Source organism: Rhincodon typus, chromosome 11 (assembly GCF_021869965.1).
Source record: "Rhincodon typus isolate 14 chromosome 11, sRhiTyp1.1, whole genome shotgun sequence".
Lineage (NCBI taxonomy): Eukaryota > Metazoa > Chordata > Chondrichthyes > Orectolobiformes > Rhincodontidae > Rhincodon > Rhincodon typus.
This window is the reverse complement of record NC_063342.1, coordinates 50,209,098-50,229,560: the sequence shown is the minus strand read 5'-3', so window position 1 is coordinate 50,229,560 and position 20,463 is coordinate 50,209,098. Positions and strand designations below refer to the sequence as shown.

At 39.6% G+C, this 20,463-nt stretch overlaps 1 protein-coding gene across 1 annotated transcript in view; it reads left to right on the top strand.

Moving 5' to 3' along the window:
- Nucleotides 1-3,560, top strand: part of LOC109934154 (choline-phosphate cytidylyltransferase B) — a 52,600-nt gene extending 49,040 nt beyond the window's left edge. Inside the window, exon 8 of the mRNA XM_020532973.2 lies at nt 3,360-3,560. Within this exon, the coding sequence (XP_020388562.1) occupies nt 3,360-3,560 (201 nt within the window). The remainder of the gene's footprint in view (nt 1-3,359) is intronic.
- Nucleotides 3,561-20,463: the final 16,903 nt, after the last annotated feature.

The window sequence follows — 20,463 nt, the reverse complement described above, 5'->3', positions numbered from 1 at the left end:
AGGGGTAAGCCATTCAGGACTGAGATGAGTAAGAATTTCTTCACTCAGAGAGTTGTGAACCTGTGGAATTCTCTCCCACAGAAAGGTGTTGGGGCCAGTTCATTAGATATATTCAAGAAGGAGCTGGACATGGCCCTTGCAGCTAAAGGGATCAAGGTGGAGAAAGCAGAAATGGGATACTGACACTGCATAATCAGCCATGATCATATTGAATGGTGGTGCAGGTTCAAAGGGCCGAATGGCCTACTCCAGCAGTTTTCTTCTATGTTTCTATGTTAGCTGCATTGATTGTTAAAGAATTGCTTTCTACCTTCAACTAGAAAGCAGAAAAGGCACTATCCTGGCTATGTGTTTGTCATTCTACCTTGGGATAGATGGAGGTGGTGATTTGGACCACAGTGAGAGTAAGGAACCTCGACCAAATATTCAACCAAAATCGCAGAGTCTTAGAGAGACCAGAAACATTCCGTATTCAATGTCCAATTGATATTGAAATAATGGCCGTGCGCGAAAGTGGCATTTCAACTATTACAGCTGGCTTTGACATTCTATGTTTAGTTAGGGGAGAATTGGCCAGGGTTTGTTCCCATTCCTGATCACTATCTAGCTTTGCCTGTTCTAAATGCGTATGCTGATGGTGTGTAACCATGGTGCATCAGGACAAGGTGAGAGTTGGCTGAGATGTTGGCAAATAACCCACTGGAAGTGTCTATTTAAAACTTAGGCATGAATTAATGATGATCCTCCACCTGAGGAACTGGTCAATGGCTTCAGGAAGCAGTGAAGGGAGACAAATTAGCACATAACAAGTTAAGATAAAAATGTATCTTAAAATGAAAAATACAAATGCACCATTTATAACCTGTTGTCAAGTGTACCTATCCAAATAGATGCTGATGAAATTTGATTTGAAAAATTGCCATCAGCAGGGGCCTGACCCATGTGGGCTATGGCATGATGTATGGCTGAATCAGCCTGAAGTCCAGCAAGCCCTATCCTGATATTGGTTATGAAATGTCGTGAATTGTTCCCACTTTCAGGTTGTCAAGGTAAAATTCGCATCAGGCAGTAGTAAATTGCCTATTAAGAGGGATTATTGATTGTTAATGACCTTTTTAACTGCAGCATGGTGGCTCAGTGGTTGGCACTGCTGCTTCACAGTGCCAGGTACCTCGGTTTGATTCCAACCTCAGGCCAACGTGGAGTTTGAACATTCTCCCCCTGTCTGCATGGGTTTCCTCCTGGTGTTTTGTTTCCTCCCACAGTCCCGAGATGTGCAGGTCAGGTGGATTGGCCATGCTAAATTGCCCATAGTGTCCAGGGATGTGTCGGCTAGGTGGATTAGCCATAGGAAATGTAGAGTCACAGGGAAGGGGTCGGGGTGTGGGTCTGGGTGGGATGCTGTGTGGAGGGTTGGATTGGACCCTGGTGGACCAAACAGCATGCTTCCACACTGTGGGGATTCTATATCACCTCATTAATATGCAGCCTTCTATCATGCCACCACCACGAGCAAACTGGATGGCAACATAAAAATCAGAGGGTACCTGGCGACTTCAGCTCACTGTTTGGTCCAAAGGACCTCCTTGTTGGACAGCAGGCACGAAGTTCTCAGGATATGGGAACAGGCTACACACACACACTCCACATCCATTGGCATTGCCATCTGACATGTTCCAGTGAAGAACATTGATGGCATATCTCTGATTCATGAGACATTTCTGCAGTTCAATGCTGTGTCTCAGGTCTTGCTGTTTTGTGCTTTGCTCCTCAGCCAGAGTGTTGCTGTTTGCTTTGTCATATAGTGCAGACGCAAAGCCAATTATCAGCAGTGCTCAATATAGTCATGGAGGTCAGAGGTCCGAGAGCAATAAGGGTAGCAGCGATGTCTGTCCAGGAACTTGAACACAGTCAGTCAGCCACTTGAGGCAGTCAAGGTCAAGATTCTCTGCTTGTGAGGAGTGAGGAGATGAAGGTCAGTAGCCCACCACCCATCTTGACTCTTTATGCCCTATTGTGGGTTGTTTTCCTCCTGAGAGGAGCAAAAGGCAATATTAAGGAAGATGAAAGTGGGTTGCAAGAGAGGAGGTAGCCCAAAGGGCATGCAGGGTTTGTGATGTTGAGGGTTGGAAGGTGACAGCAAATGAGAGATATTGCAGCCAATAGAGTGGTAGAGCATGAGCCTTTGTGGGAGGTGGGTACTGCAGCAGAGATAGTCTGTGTGTGAGGTATTGGAGAGAAGATGTCACATATAGCTGCAGAGAGAAGGTCTCAGATCTTTTTCCTGTACTGCTGGACAATTGTCCAGACTGTAGAGACTGTACTGATGCAGTGGCAATCTTGGTCAAAGCTGATCCAGTCTGGTGTTGTAGTCACCTCTGCTGGTCTTGAGAGAAGAGAGCATCCACCTCTGCAACATCCCATCCAGCAGTACCTCCGGGCCCCTGGCTGCAAAGTAGGTGCCAATTCTGACTTCTCTACCAGGTCCAGGGCAAATATCAGGAACCAGGCAGAGTAGCTGCCTAACAGTCCTTATCTGGGTACACAATGCCCTTCAAAGGTGGCACAGGTTCCAGGGACAGCAGACTATTTCAAAATATCCAGGCAGTGGCAAATTATTCTGGGTACAGTGAGTGGTTTAATGGGGCTAGAATTGGACCAGAGGGGTGAGATAGGTAGTTAGAGAGTTGAACACAGTGAGAAAGCGTATTGGGAAACTTGACCCAACTGATGCTTGCTAGAAAAAAGTAAGATTCAACACCATGAAACAGCTGATTCATCCAGAACTTTACAAAGGCAATCATTTAACAAAAGAACAGGCATTGTTTACAAAAAAAAGGTTGGCCTAAGCTTTGAACCTGGTTTAGTTAGCTGCATTCTTTAGAATTTGCAATCATACTTCTTGTTGTATGTTATTCTGAACTCTTATTTCTCTATTTTTCTGATTTATTGTTGGACTTTTTATTTTTCTAATTTCTTTTGTTTCTTTTTCCCTAAGAATTTGTGCTTAAGAATCCGTACCTAGTTGCCAACTTGTAAACTTTTCACTATATTCATGTGAGTACATGTGACAATAAAGCTAATTCTAATTCTAACTCTAATTGGTGTAACAAGTTGGGCTCATTATCAAGGCATTTACTGTGGGGTGTTGGCGCTTCCCATAGTTCCTTGTCCAGGAGATTTGGTAGTGTCCGATGATTTCCACACATTTAGCTTAAGATCTCTATTGGACCACTTCACTATTCATTAGATCAAAGTGAATTTTTCATTCATATTTTATGAAATCCAGGTAAACTTGGTATGCTTGCTCATGGAATGCTTGAAGGTTTACTCATTTTGTTTGTTTCCATTGTTTCCAGAAACAAGTTTTCCAGGAGAGAGGTGGTCGGATGCTGCAAGCTCTGTCTCCAAGACAAAGTCCGTCAAGTAGTCCAACAAGAGAACGGTCCCAGTCCCCAACATTCCAGTGGCCATTTACCAAAACTTCACCCCCATCTTCCCCGAAAGTTGCTTCTGCCTCCATCAGTAGCATCAGTGATGGAGAGGAGGATGAAAATTGAACGGTTGGAAACATGCAGCAAGTGAGCAGATGAATAGAATCGGCAATGATATAATCTCAGGCGAACCTTAGCCTTTTATCTTTTCTTTCTGTCATTCTCAGGCCCTTAACAGAGTCTGACTAATCCTATTACTATTATAGTGCACGCATCGCAAATATCAGCTTCTAAATTGTCCCCTACTACAAGAATCCGTGCTATATTTAATGTTAGCATCACAATGTTCATGGCTCCCGTGTTGACAGATAAGTCATAAGACATCCCTCAATGTAAAAACCAAATACATCTCAGATGCCAACTATAATAGGGATGTGTAGGTAAACTATTTGTGACTGATACAATGAGAATGATCATAAGTTTGCCTCATCAAGTACCATAAACAAAATGGGCTGGAAAATACACAAAGCAATAGAGGCAAATTTTAAGACTTCCTCCTCCTTGAGTTGGATCATAATTATGTTTTACTAAACAGACATTTTTTTAAACAAATAACCTTTATCCATAATGTATAATAAACATGATAAACATTGAATAGATAAAATCATGATAGCACAGCTGTTGTTGTTTTCCAAATTAGTGAGCTGGGAGGAAAGTAACAATTCATAAATAGAGGGTAATTTTCAAATGTAGAATTCAATTCAACATTGATTGAAGATATCATTTTGACCTTTTGCATGATTACCATTACAGGAACAAACAAACCAATTAAACCTGCTTTTAAATCCAGCAGTGGAAACATTGGCCCAGAACCTGGTGGGAAAATAACTGTAAATTTAATGTACACACTGTTATTAGTGTGTAAATAACTCAGCAATTAGTAGTAAGGAAAAGACACCTTGTGAGATGTGAATCACCGCAAATTGCTGAAAGATTTGCACTGTTCTGCCATTAGTCACATGAAAATAGGCGTCTGCTGTCAACCTCCCCATTAGTTTTCAAGAAATTGCTGCATGGGTGCTCTTAAAATGAAAGCAACATTGCCATACAAATTTAGGGCTGGTTCCTAATGACATAAAGGCCCTTTTTATGGTATTTATGTTCCTGAAATACCATCCCACTCCTCTCTGGCAGAGAAGGGAAGAAACTGAAACTCAGTGATCTCTTCCTGTCAATAATATCGTTCTTTGAAGATTTTTAGAATTAAAAATTCAAAATTCAAAATAACTTTTTTTTATATTTAACATTTCTTTTAATCCAAACTTTCTCTCTATTTGTTGTTCTTTTTAAATTTGATTCTAATGCAATCTATTATCTTCTTTGTTCTACTGTTTCTCTGTCCTTCAGTTTCATTATTTAATGAAATATGCCTTTGATCCCTTTTGCTCACTAAGGTCCAAGATTGATCTTGCCATGTAGTTATTTACTTGTATTTGTCATAATTTGCTGAATACAATTTGGGGAGAGAGGAACAGAAAAAAGACTAACAATGGGGTATGCTGGAGAATGCCATGTTAGAACAAATTCTGTGTCTGAGATCAGAGAGAGCACATGATGAATTGTGTTCAGAAGAGCTGAATTTATACTGTGGGATGTGCAATACAATGAGCTGCGCAAAACACATCCAACATAGTAACTTTGGAATGCTTTGACAGGCAGAAATGCTCACTTGCACAAAATACTTTTTAAACATTTGTGACTTTGCTTTACAAAAGAATCTTTTTGTCACTTTTCAAAACAGGTGTAACATTATGCAAGAGTAACACTTGATGGGGTTTCATGTCCACGTAGTCAGACGGCCTCAGATCAGTGGATCTGAATTAGTCACCAGTCAGGGGAGGACCTAACTCCAGAATTAAACTGTCATTTTGGCAGAATGTAAAGCGGAAACTATTTCTCAGCAAGAGAGAAGCATCAATATAAATGCTTTTCTGTCCTATCATTTCCACTTGCATTGCTTCACTGGTCAATCTTCTGTGCCTTGCATGCAGAAGTTGAACAAGAGTATTCTTTAACTGAAGCAGAGCTAGAGGTCAGGCAGGGATAATTGAAACATTGTGCACACATGTAATTCATCCACTACATTAAAATTTGGTCAACACTTCTGATGATATTCTGTTTAACAGAGCACTAAAATGATTTAGTAGAAGTGTTGGTTGAAGCATTGTAACTTTTCACAGTACGTCCAGAGGAGTTGGGAAATTTAAAACGGTTGGCTTCTAGCAATATAATTTCATTGGGACAAGTTTACATTGGCAGGTTCTTTTCTATGCATGTCTATTAGAATTTACCATGGAAAATATTGCAGCAAGTTCACACAGACAATAGGACACTTCATATCCTACCTATAAATGCTGAAAACCTAAATGTTTTTCAATTTCTAAATGGTCCCTAATTATAACAAATGCTGGATATTCCAGCTTTGGCTAAGGAGGTCACAGAGAAAATAAATGAAAAACAGTTTCACCCTATATAAAAACACCTTCAAATTAACTTTGTATCTGAGACAATTACTGAACACTATCTTGGTTTCATGAAAAAGCAGGTTTATACGTAAAACAGCAACAGGCATTGAGATGGGGGTTAAACTGTAAACAAAATCTCATAAGTTTCATTATTCTCCAGTGACTGGGCATTGGAAATATTTCACGTGAGCATTATAATTAGAACACCCTATGACAAGACTGTTTATGTTACAACATCATACTGTAATGGAAACTAAAATTGAATTCAAATTATAGTAAATAAAGAGCTTTGTCTCTGGTGAAGAAAGACTCATAGCTTTAAAATTCTAGAAATCTGCAGTGTTTTTCCTTCAGGGTTGACCAATAGCAATTAAATTTTTTTAAGAGAGTCTAAATTCAGGCATTTTTTTATTCCGAACTGATCAGAAAGTTTCCCAATGGAACACCAATTATTGTTGTCCTAGTTCAAGGAACTTCTTAATAGTCAACAACAAACCCAAAGAAATCTGTTGTCAAAAGTTACTGATCCTTCCACAATAGAGATCAGTAATTATTACATTTTCTGTGAGAATCACTGCTGACATTAAAAGCACCCAAGTACCCAAAACAAATAAAACCAATGACTACATGGACCTCACTTTCTCCATGTCTTCTCATAATAGTAGCTAGCTCTAATCTCAAAGGTAGAGGATATTACAACCTTCTCACACTTTACATTGTTATCTGAGCAAATTATCGGATCCTTGTCAAACAGAAAACTTTCACAAGTATAATATAAGCTTAGCTGGTAGACAATTCAAAACATTTTCCATATAATAACTGCTGTCAAAATGAAGGAAATAACAAATTTACTTTGATACCCACTGAAACTTTATATATACAAATTCAAAACCAAAAGGCTGTGGTTTAGTAGAGATAGCAAGAACTGCAGATGCTGGAGTCAGAGATAACACAGTGTGGAGCTGGAGAAACATGGCAGGCCAGGCAGCATCAGAGGAGCGGGTAAGTTGATGTTTCGGGTCAGGACCCTTCTTCAGAAATGGAGAGGAGGAAGGGAGCTCAGGAATAAATAGAGAGAGGAAGGGTGGGGCTGGGGAAGGTAGGTGGGATGGTGATAGGTGAGTGGTGGGGATTGGTCAGTGGAAAGAGAGGGGCGAATAGGTGGGTCAGAAGATGGACAGGGATAAGAGGGAGGCTCTCAGTCAACCGCACACTGAAGGAGCAACACCTCATATTCCACCTCTGGAGCCTACAGCCCAATGGCCTAAACATGGATTTCACCAGTTTTAAAATCTCCCCACCCCCGGCCTCATCCCATGTCCAAGCCTCCCTCTCATCCCTGCCTCCTTGACCTGACACAACCTATCCATCTTCTCTCCCCACCTATCCGCCCCTCCCATCTCACTGACCAATCCCCACCACTTCCTACCTGTACTCAACTATCACGATCCCACCTACCTACCCCAGCCCCATCCCTCCTCTCTCTATTTATTTCTGAGCTCCCTTCCCTCTCCACATTTCTGAAGAAGGGTGCCAACCCAAAATGTCAGCTTTCCTGCTCCTCTGATGCTGCCTGGCCTGCTGTGTTGCTCCATGTCCACAGTGTTGTCTCTTATAGCTGTGGTTTAGTAGCTGCCCAGATATGTATGCATGGTGTTAAGATTAAAATTAGTTGGATGCTCTCGTCCAGCAACTTTAATGTAATAAAAAATCAAAAGCTGTTTTACAGGAGCTTTATAAGACAAACTATCTCTGAAACAACTGATGCCAAATTATCTGACCTTTGACATTCATGGCATTATTATTGCTGAATCCTCAACTACTAACATTGTTGGGTTATCATTGATCAGAAAATGACTAGACCTGCTGTATTAATACTGTTATTACAAGAGCAGGTAGGAGGTTGGGACTTATGCAGTAAATAGCTCTACTCCTGACTCTGAAAAATCTGTCCATCATCTGTCAGGCATAGGTCAGGAGTGGGATGGAATCCTCTCCATTTGCCTGGATGAGTGCAGCTTCAACAGTGTTCAAGAAGCTCAACATCATCCAGGACAAAACAGACTTCACAATTAGCACCTAATCCACCATCTTCAACATTGACTCCCTCCCCATCAACACACGGTGGTAGCAGTGATCTTCATTAATGTTCTTTCAATAACACCTTCCAATCTGACAATGTCTTCCAACTGGAAGGATAAGGGCAGTAGGCATGGGAAAAGCACTGTCTGCAAGTTTCCCTGCAAGCCACAGAATATCTTGACTGGGAATCATATCACTGTTCCCTTACTATCACTGGGTCAGATTCCTGGTACTCCCTTCCTAACAGCACTGTGAGTGTCCCTACTTCATACAGGCTGTTACGGTTCCAGAGAATGGCTCACTGCCAACTTCTAAAGGGCAATTCAAGATAAGCAATAAACGCTGGCCTGGCTAATGATCCTTGTATCTAATGATCAAATGAATAAAAAAAAGGAACAAAAACAAAGTTGCTGGAAAAGCCCAGCAGGTCTGGCAGCATCTATGAAGGAAAAAACAGAGTTAACGTTTCAGATCCAGTGACCCTTCCTCAGAACTGAAAAATAAAAAATTTAAAAAAAAAGTGCTGAACCACGAGTTGAGGTCAGCTGACCAAAAACTTAGTCAAAGAAGTTGGTTTTAATCAGTGTCTTAGAACAAGGAAATGGCGTAAAAGGGTACAGAAATTTAAGGAGGCTATTCAAGAGCTGAGGGCCAAAGCAATTAAAGGTACACACACCAATGATGTATTGATGAAAATCAGGGATGCTCAATAGGCCAGGATAAGATAAACTCAGATATCTCAGAGGACTATGGCAGGAGCTGGAGGAATTATAAGGTAAAGAGGGATGATGCCGTAGAGGAACTTGAAAACAAGGATGATAACTTTAGAGTCAGGACATTCCTTGTCTGAGAGCCAATGTAATTTAGTGAACACCAAGGGAGCAAGCAAACAGAACTTGCTGTAAGTTGAGACATCAGCTTTCAGTAAATGCATGAAAAGACAGTTTCAGCAGCAGATGGACTGATGCAGGGGTGAAGTAAGGTTATTTTATTGCAGTGGAAATGACTTAGTGATAAAGCCAATAATGAGGTTGAAAAATCATCTCAGCATAAAATGTGACACTATGGTTGTGAACAGATATAACACAATGTGGAGCTGGAGGAACACAGCAGGCCAGGCAGCATCAGAGGAGCAGGCAAGCTAACGTTTCGGGTCAGGACCCTTCTTCCCAAAATGTCAGCTTTCCTGCTGTTCTGATGCCGCCTGACCTGCTGGGTTCCTCCAGCTCCACACTGTGTTATCTCGGACTCCAGCATCGGCAGTTCTTACTACCTCTGACATAGTTGTGAACAGGTTGTTTTAATTCAGATTGTTGCTACAGAGATAAATAGAATCAATAGCTAGGTAATGGAGTTTTGAACTTTGATTGAAAACAACAGATTCAATCTTCCCAATATTTAATTGGAAGACATGTCTGCTCATTCAATTCTGGATGTTAAATGAGCAGTGTGGTAATTTAAGGTCTTTGGTGGAGTTAAGTGAGATGTTGGTGAAGTATGACTGGGTGTCATCAGTGTACATGTGAAATCTGTGCTTTCCAATAGTGTCGGTAAGGGGCAGAATATAGATGAGTAATAGGAGGCATCAGATATGAGACCAGAAGTTATAATGTGTGAGCGCTAGATAAGAATGGAGGTATGCAAGAGCAATCCTATCCAACTGGAAGACAGTGGAAAATCATTAGAGTGGGATGGTGTAGTCAACTGTATCAAAGGTTGCAGACAGGTCAAGAATGATGAGAAGGTGAAATTTACTTTTGTCACAATCCCATAGGATATAATTTATACCTTTTGGTAAAACCTTTTGTATTACGGCAGGGATAGCAGATGGTGAAAGGAATGTCCACTTGTACATGGAACCTGCCAAAAGGAAGACAATCCTGATTTTCTAATCTTGACACCAGTTATATTGTAGTTGACACAAATAAATCACTGAAATACCATATCATTTTTAAGAAGACTTTACATTGCTTCTGCAGGTACATAGGCTGATTATCTTCTGTGTGGGATTTCTAAGCAGTTTTTCATACTGACTCCATCTTCTGGTATTTTTCACAATTTTTAATTTATGAGCAGGGAAATGAGCTACTTTTATTATTTTAATGAAGAATTTTGTTTGACAATGCCATAAATAAAAACCATTTTTGAATGGCAGTGGATCAGAATGGCAGATCTTGTTTAAAACTTCTGCTTGGCTCAGCTGGATACAATGCACCGTCCTGTAATGAAACAATCTGTAAGGTAACAAATTTGTTGGAAGCTACTTTCAACCATTCAGTTATGGCCATAAGCCATAATACTGGTGGGCACTGGAATACTGATGTTCCATACATTTTAATTTGTTTATTGCTTCCAGTGAGAACACAATAATTAATCAAATAACCAGGAAGACTTCAAAAGCAGGAATCTCCATTTTAGGAGACTTAGTGTGGTGATCTCAAGGTAGTTTGCAATTATAGGTAAAAATGGCCATGAACTTTGTACAACTACACAACTAGTGAATGTCTAGGAAATAAATTTCAAGCTAACATTGCATACCATACTTCTTAATTACAAAATCCTATACAGGAGTGGTTGGCTATAGAATTGTTCTATAATTAAAGCTCTTATCTGATGTTAATAGAACTTCTGCAAGTACCAAGGAGGACATTTTCTAATGGGGAATTAATTAGAGATTATTATGTTGAAGCAAATAAAAAGACAGTACAGTGGAACAGAACTAATATTACATTTCTAGCCTCCAGCTATAGAACAAAAATTCAGAAATGCTATGATTTTATTTCCATAATTTTCCATCTATAATTTTGAAAGGGTGCACAAAGGCACTATACTCAACATATAATGAACTCTGGAAGAATTCCATTGTTAGAAAAGGTTGATGAGATGCAGTTATTTACCATAATTTACATTTTTAAGCATTAATTGGAGAAAATAAATCTTATCCAGAAACAACTTACATTACAAACAAAAACAGAATTTGCTGATGAAATTCAGCAATTTGTTTCTCCAGCAATTTGTTTTTGTTTCAGATCTCTCACATATGCAGTTCTTTGTCTTATAATTTACAACCTCTTTTTGTTGACAATTAGTTAAGTAGACAGACAATCTCTCATAGGCTAAAAGCATGAAGAGCAGCACAACACTCAAAATCCAGGAAAACTTTGTGAATTGATGGCAAAAGCAGATTTTCTTTTTGGCTTTCAGATCATAGTTTGAAAATTAATGAATGGAGGGTTGTCAATTATGGTTTATATCAGGTTCCTTTAACATCACAAGTTGACCAAAAAGTTGTCCTGAATTCTGGTATCTTCTGAGGTGTTTTGTGCAAGTAATACCATGACATATTTTATTCAAAGCTTTTGTACAATATTCTGTCCATGTATTCAGTACTCTGAAATGTTGATTTACACTCTACTTTATTGCCATACAATTTATATGGAGAAGGTATGTTGTTCCTGAGGCCATTTTGTTGAACTTTTTTTAAAATGACAAAATCTGTCACATACACTTTACTGTATTTTTTATTTATTAAGATGCACTCGTCAGAAATACAAACAGTAAAAGGACAATAAAGATCAAGTTTAAAGCAACTGATATCCAGCTTACTGCTGTGAGCCCAGTCATTTCCATTGCAATCCATTTGTTCCAAACTCCATCACTACAAAGTTATTTCCACATGTACTTAATCAGAGATTTAGATCATTAAAATGTGATCAATGGGTGAGATGGAAAGAAACCTGTAAGGAAGACAGTCCAAAGAGTGCAGGCACTGCATGTACATCTAAGCCTTATGTTAGATTAATGAGGACACTGCTCAATTTGTAACATCTAGGGAGTCTCCTGTGGGCTAGTGTTAGCACTGCAAAATGGTTTAAACCGGCTGGAAAAGCACAAAAGATTGGGTGTAATTTGTCTTTTAAAAATTCCCCAATGTAAATCAAGTTTCTGTGAAAATAAATGCTGGCTTTAAAAGTATTTCATTTTATATGACATATCAAAACTATTTTCCATAGAACTGATTACACACCCAATCAAAAATATACAGATGGTAATCTTCCAACAATTGTTCCAGTTTGTGGTGGTTCAAGGAGTGTCTTTCTGAAGGTCAACGTACAACTTGCTTCTTTACTGCCTGCTGCACCTGCATGCTTACTTTCATCCTCAACGTGTTGGTTCTGTTCCCTTTTAATTGTGAGATTTGAATAGTTTCTTAACTGAATAACGTAACCTAGTGAGCTTTGTAGGATTTCTCGTTTGAAAGGAAGCTTGAGGATATAGTATTCTGCATCAGTTAAGCAACATTGAAATTTTCTGCACAAGTCCACCAATGGAATCTGTTAGCAACCTCTATAGATTCAGATTCTCTCCTTAACAATCACTGTTTATCCATTTTTTCATCACAACTAAAAATCATCCATTCATAGATTCATAATTGCATCACTGTTTCCTTTACCCTCAAGTGCAATCATCCTTACTGAAATCTTCGGACTGGAACTGTATTGAAATTTGAGACACAAGCAAATCAAGCCCATAATTGATGGTTTTAGAAGAACCAAAGTTTGAAAGCAGTCCCAGATATATTGTGTGTTAAATTTATGTTACGCATTAATAGTAGAAAATGATATATATGGTCAATGGAAGTTCTATGTGACAGCTTAAACCTATCATACTGCAGATGGCTAAATGCCTTGGTTGTGACACCAGTTTCAGGACTGTACAGAATTCTATTCACAGCAACATAATAACAGTGAGATAGTGCAAAGATGAACAATTGCGATAATCCTGATGTCAGAAGGAAGCACGAGAAGCAAGTTAATAAACAAGAATGCTTCAGCTTCAGAAACATTTCAGTGAGATGTCATTTGAGGCTCATAACGTGGTATAGAGAGAATAAACACAAATGTACTTTGTCAGCAGCACATCGGGTAACAGGTTCAGATGGGGAAAACAAATGTAAAAGCTGTCTGGGGACATACATAGGAATACTGTGGCGAGTAACTCACCTCCTGACTCCTCAAAGCCTGACCACCATCTACAAGGTACAAGTCAGGAGTGTGATGGAATACTCCCCACTTACCTGGATGAGTGCAGCCCCAACAACACTCAAGAAGCTTGACACCATCCAGGACAAAGCAGCTTGCTTGATTGGCACTACATCCACAAGCATTCACCCCCTCCACCACCGCCGCTCAGTAGCAGCAGAGTGTACTATCTGCAAGATGCACTGCAGAAATTCACCAAAGACACTCAGTCAGCACCTTCCAAACCCACAACCACTTCCATCTCGAAGGACAAGGGCATCAGACATGTGGAAACACCACCAACTCCAAGTCACTCACCATCCTGACTTTCCTTCACTGTTGCTGCGTCAAAATCCTGGAATTCCCTCCCTAATAGCATAGTGGAGGAGCAACAGGACTGCAGCGGTTCAAGAAGGCAGCTCACCACCACCTTCTCAAGGGCAACTAGGGATGGACAAGAAATGCTGGCCAGCCAGCGACACCCACATCCCACAAATGAATAGAAAAAAAAAATTACTTCTCCATTGAGGGCAATACATAGTTGGAAGAAGTTGCTGAAAAATTGATCAGGAATATTTAAACGGCTAAATGCCATTACAGAAACAAAAATCAATTTACAGCAGAGAAGGCCATTCAGCTCAATGTTTCTTTGCTGATCGGGAGAGAATGATTCAACCTAATTATCTTTCAAATAAGAAATGCTCCCGACAAAGCTGATCGAGTTAGATTATTCGTTAAGAAACTCGTATCTGCTAAAGTAAAAAGGGAAACCTTTCCGGTTCTTGCTCCGAGCCCTGTAGGAAAAGACACTTCAATTGTGTATCCAAATATTATTTTGATCTTATGAGAAATTCTGACTCTAGCAGCCTTTCAAGCAATGAGTTTTAGATCTCCAATATCCTTTGGGCTGGAATAATTTCTCAGATCCCCTCTTATACTTGTGAGAATACTTTGGCTTTAAGGGTGAATTTTGTCCTGATTTTTTTTATGAGGAGAGGTTGAGACAGAGACACTGAAGTGGTCTGATCAAGCTAATAAGCAGCTTATGAGGCCTTGGTTTTGTTTTGAAAGTTAAAACAAAACAAGTGTCCTGAATGGGTGGGGTTAAGTCCCCACAGAACCAGAAATTTTAGTTTAATTTTCAGTAGCAGTTACTGGGATCTTGAAGCTGGACATGGAAGCTCTTATTCCTCTCTCTGTTACAGCTAAAAGCTGGGGTTCTCTTCCTGTTGCTAGAATTGCATGTGAGATAATCTATTTTATTGACTTTGCCTTTGCAGAAGATGTATTTATGGAATATTACTATACTGGAACAGTTAACGAATAGTTTATTATTTTGTTAAATAATTTGATAGAGTTACAGTTAAGCCAATTCTTTTCTTTCAATTTTATTTTATCTGTATTTTAACTATAGTGTATGAATAAAATTTGTTTTGCTTCAAGCCTGATAGTTTGACCAATCGAAATGCATCCAGAATGCAATGCCTGGCATTTGCCTTTAAAATAAGATTAAAAAAGGGCCTAGGCTATCTCCTTGACATGTGTTGAGGGGGTTTGGGTTAGTCCATAACATACTTCCACCAATAACTTTAAATCTACGCTACCTTGTTGTTGACCTCTCTGCTAATAGAAATAGTCATTTTTATCCATAGACCCCTCAACATTGTACACAGATCAATTAAAACTCCCCTCAGCTTTCTTTCTTCCCAGTGTATCCAATCTTTCTTCATGACCACAGTTCATTATTTCCGGAAACATTCTCACAAAACTCTGTATTCTCTTTAGTGCAATTGAATAAATTCTATGATGTGATGATCATAGAATAGCAACTTGTAGTCTAACTGGCCATATAGTTCTAGCATAAGCTCCCTGCTAAATGAAAGTATTTTTTATGTATTTTAACCATCTTATCCAACAGTCTCTTTGTTTCTTTAGGAAGCTGTGAAAATGAACTCCAAGATCCTTCTATTCCTCTATCTTTCGCATTATTCTACAATTTATTGCTTTGCCTTTTTTTTTGCTTTTCAAATGTTCTACCTTACACTTCTCTGATTGAATTCCATTTGCCACCTGACTATTCCACAAGCATCTTCTTATAAACAACATGATCAACAACACAGCTAATTTTTATATAAATCTGTAAACTTCTTGAATCACTCCCTCTATATTCAAGTCTACATTATAGAATCACGGAGTCATACAGTATGGAAACAGACCCTTCATCCATACCAACCAAGTTTACCAAACTAAACTAGCCCCACTTGTCTGTGTTTGGCTCATATTGCTCCTAGCCTTTCCAATTCACGTACCTATCCAAATGTCTTTCAAAATTTGAAACTGTGCCAGCATCTACCACTTCCTCAAGTAGTTCATTCCACATTTGAACCATATTCTGTGCGAAAATTATGCCTCTCAGGTCCTTGTTAAATCTTTCTCCTCTCACTTTAAAGATATGCCTCCTAGTTTTGAACTCCCCAACCCTTGGAAAAGACCTTTGCTATTGATCTTATTTATGCCCCTCATAATTTTATAAACCTCTATAAGGTTATCCCTCAACCTCCCACGCTTCAGTGAAAAAAAGTCTCAGCCTATCCAGCCTCTCCTTATAATTCAAACCCTCCAGTCCTGGCAACATCTTTTCTGAACCCTCTCCAATTTAATATCCTTCCTATAAAGGGCAACCAGAATGGTACACAGTGCTCCAAAAGTGGCCTCACTAACACCCTGTACAATCTCAACATGACATCCCAACTCCTATACTCAAAAGGTCTGAGCAATGAAAGCAAGCATGCTGAATGCCTTCTTAACCATCCTATTTCCTTGTGAAGCAAATTTCAAAGAACTATGTACCTTTATTCCTGGGTCTTTCCGTTTGACAACACTACCCAGGGCTCTACCAATAACTGTATAAGTCCTGCCCATGTTTGTTTTACCAAAATGCAATACCTTGCAATTATCCAAATTAAACTCCATCTGCCACTCCTCAGCCCATTGGCCCAATTGATCAAGATCCCTTTGTAATCTTAGATAACTTTCTTCACTGTCGACCGTACCACCAATTCTGGTGTCATTTGCAAATTTACTAACCATGTCTCCTAAATTTTCATCCAAATCATTTATATAAATGACAAACAAAAGTGACTTATTAGTTGACATATAACATGAACAGCAACAGACTCCTCACGGAACCCACTGGAAACAACCATAATCTATTGCAAACATCAGTTGACTAAAATCCTTTGCTTTTTGCCCCAGCAAATTTTGCATTTAACTGTTAAGCTCAACAACTGTTAAGCTCAAAATCTCACTGAACCCCACAAAATGGCAGAACAAATATACCTCATGTTAGGCAGTGATGCTTTTAGCTGCACTGCTGGGAAGGTTCTGTGCATGCGACTGTGTAAGGGACTCACAGAGAAGTCCAAAGGGCAGTTGTAATCTATGTTGTTAGAACCCATCTGCCTATTAACTCCTAAAACTCTTTGCTAAATGTTGGGGTCGGGCATCTGGCAACATTTTGGGAGCGTCGAGGGCTCCAAAAAAGCTATGTGCCATTAGTAATTCAGTAGAGTGGGAGTTGAAAAATGCATAAGTAGCACTTTCTTGATGCAATTGAGCAAGTTTAGATCTCATGGAAGCCAGTGATAGTTCTGATTGATGAAGCTAGCTGCGAGTAAAAAGCCAGAGTAGTGCCTGAGTGCAGTTTCCAGAGTCCATGGGTACTTATGCCTGGGAAACTGATCAACCAGAATGGGAGCAGCTGCTGAGGCAGTCACAACTCTTCAGAGGGAGTATCAAGGCCAAATCAACTAAAGTGAAGAACTGTAATTCTTTACCTAGTTTAGTGAGATTTGATGACCTACAGTATCATTACGTTCTGGGGAAACTTCTGAGAAACAAGTGGGATCTGGATTGATTCAATTTGCTATTTGATCTGTGCTATGCGGTGTTCAATCACAGCCTATTGCTCATATTTACCATACTTTAATTCTGGGCATTAGAATACAAGATGTACATGTATTATAGATGATGTTACTGTTCTGATATTGTGAAGCAAAGGTTGTTGTTTGTTCAAAACCATGATATCTTCCAACTTTATTCTTTTAGAATGTCCCTTGAATCTCTAATTTTGTCCAATTTAATCAAAAAAGATTAATGCTCCAGAATAAGATTGGAACATAAATTTGGTGGTCTAGTTCAGGTACATCATAATTTACAAAATCAAAAACATACACAAAGCAGTTCACATATAGACAAGATAATCATTTAATATTCCTCATTGAGCTTCCATATATTTTCGAAAGGAAACAATCCTTTACAGTAAAGATCCTGAAGTTTCTTCAAAGATCAATCTTATATAAATCAGCATTCAACATCTGTGTTTTCTCAGGTTTAAGTCTACAAATTTCAGAATGCTATGGAATGCTTCTTTTAAGACTCCTGCAACTGTAGTACAGAGAATGGAAATCTATCAAAAATAATTACAAAAATAAGCCCTTTTTATTCCTGACACCACTGATAATTTACTGGAAAGTTTAAAGAGACAGCAATCACATTATTCTAAGGATGGAAAATTTGTTTGTATTGCATTACCACTTCTACAAAATCAAACTAGTTTATTAAATCAAGATATAATTATCTTATAAAGCTACAGTTGGTTCTGGTTAGTAACTGTTTAAAAAGTTGGTTCTTTGGTTCAGAAATTCAGCTTCTTACTATTGCAATACTGTTCATTTTCATTCTTATCTCTCCACATTGAAGTTAGTGACTGTCGTGAACATCCAGGGTCAGCAGACCAGTCAGTGAATAATGGATGTGCACTTGGACTTACATACCTTTGTTCTGGCCATGGCTTTTAAATAGTCCTTTCCAGAGGGGAGAGGGAATGAAGTGCTTGGATCTCCTTCCAGTGCCCTTCCTCTTCAGGTAGTCAATGAAATGCCATTGTGCATAAAAATGGAGGAGTATTAGTCATGCAGTCCAGGGCTTCCTGGCATGACCCTAATGCCTGGCACTTGTGCAAGGACTCCTTAAATTTCTGTGCATCAAGAACGAGAGGTCAGCCCCCAAGGGCATCTCAGATAATAGGGCATTGCACTCAGCTGCCTGCCTCCATTTCAGGGTTGCATGTCTTTGTGATCATAATCTTGCACTTATACAAAAGTGGCACAGGTATTCCAACATTAGATTGCAGTATGTTAGACTGGAATTCAATCATTTTGTTCACTTATGCATGTATGGTAGTTGGTTTGAAAGATCGAACCTGGTTAGCAAGGCACTCTCTTGCAATGATAAATGGTGAGCCTTTAAGGTGAAGGGCAAGTGTGAGCACCACAGCAATTGAAGTGGCAAAAATAGAGGTGGTTGTTTCAGCTTATTGGTGAATTGATGTTGCCTAAGGACCAGAGTGGTTTGAGAACCAATAACATAACACTTGTTAGGACCTGTTTTGAGTGAGCAACTTGAGGATGTCCCACAATCATCTCTCCAGAGCCCTGACATTTGATGTTGAAATGCTTGTTGCTGCAGAGCATCCTCCCCATTATCCTCGTGCAATGAAACATGTGGCTTTTCTGTCCCCCTCTGCTAGGATGTTGTGTGCAACATTACAAAATTTAACATTTCAAGACCTTTCAGACATATTTGAGAGCTTCAGCAAGTGATGCAGGTATGAGTGTCCTACATTGAACAATCTAATGCTCTGAGAACCGAAAGAACTGCTGCTGTCGTAAATCAGGAACAAAAACAGAAGTTGCTGTAAACACTCGGCTGGCAGCATATGGAAGTTCTGAGGAAATGTCACCAGACCCAAAATGTTAACTCTGATTTTACTTCACAGATGCTGCCAGACCTGCTGAGCATTTCCAGCAACTTCTGTTTTTGAATCTAATGCTCTGCTTTGTTAGAACCTTTGTGGATCAGGAACATATTGTAGTGCTATACAATTGGCATTCAAGATTTTTTCACTGGTGTCATCGCAAGTTGTGAGTAGAAGACCTGTCACCTAGAATTTGATCCATCTAGGTGCACAGAGGCATAAACAGCTATGAAGAACATATTGACTGCAAGATTTCCCTGGGAACTGAACACAAATCTGAGAGATGTGTCTCCTATGGTCATATACTAATTGTACATCTGTTTATGAAGTTTGCAGGCGAGTCTCAGGGAGGTCCAATGACTATATCATGCAGTTGTTAATACCCTACAATTGTGGAAACGTAATAACCTTGCAATCTGGCTCCCTAGATCTATACTGCTGTGTATAAACGTTTTGTCATAAATGTATCTATGAGCTTATACAGCCAAGTGCAGCCACCTGCACAATAGCGCACAAATTCCCTGTGGAGCCCTGAAATGAGCCCATGGCATTGGGTTCCCTCCCAGTCCAAGGGCTCAGAAGCTGTCCTGGAGTAAAGCACAGAGAATAGTGACTGCTTCTTTATATAGCCTCAGCAGTCAAGATTTTTATTGAATTAACATCTCACCATCTGCCCTGATGGGATTTGAATCTACGGCTCCAGAACATTAGACTGGGTTTCTGGATTACTACTCCAGTGTTATTACCACTATGCCACTGCGTACTCTTCCTGCCTCAGCAGCCATTGACATGGCCTCAATTGTTTGCTGGTGATCAAGGTAGGAGTGAGACCCCTTTGGAGAAACCATTACTTGTTGATGCACTGGTCCCTCAGGATACCTCCATTGTGACTGAATACAGAGTCTGGTCTCACTCTTTGTTAGTCTTACAGTTGCTATTGTATAGGACCTAATTCTTCCTCTGTAACTTTCCTCTGCCACAAAGCTCCAGGAAAATTGTTCAATTTCTGAAGCAAAAAAGGTCTGTCCATCCCAACAGCAAAAACCAGGCAAAGGCATGGTGACCTGCCCTTCAGTCAAAATGTTACACGTATGGATAGTGGAATTCACCCGTGTTTCTTTAACCAAAAATTCCTGTTCTTCCAGCATAACGCCATTTTGCTCTGTGACCATAGGCCTCCAATCAATGTCCCTCCAGCATCCCATGGTCACCCTTGATGTCCCCAACAATACAGCTCAGCTTCCTCCCCCCTCTTCCAATAAACTCTTTTAGTGATAACAAACAGTTCCAACTGATTTACATTCAATGAAGACCACATTACCTGCTTTAATAAGTATTCAATGACTACAAATCATCTCAATTTGCTAGCTGCTGCATGCTGTCAGCATTGAAATCTGTTTCCAACTCAATGCTTCTATACTGACATCAGAAACTTGAAAACTTCCCATTCTTTTCAAACAACCACAGTCTTCCCTCCCACCCCCCACCACCTCTCTTCCCACTCACTTGGCCAGCTTTTTTTTATTTTAAAAATAAATTTACAACATACATCTGTTTCAACTATTTATTTTGCTACATCAAAT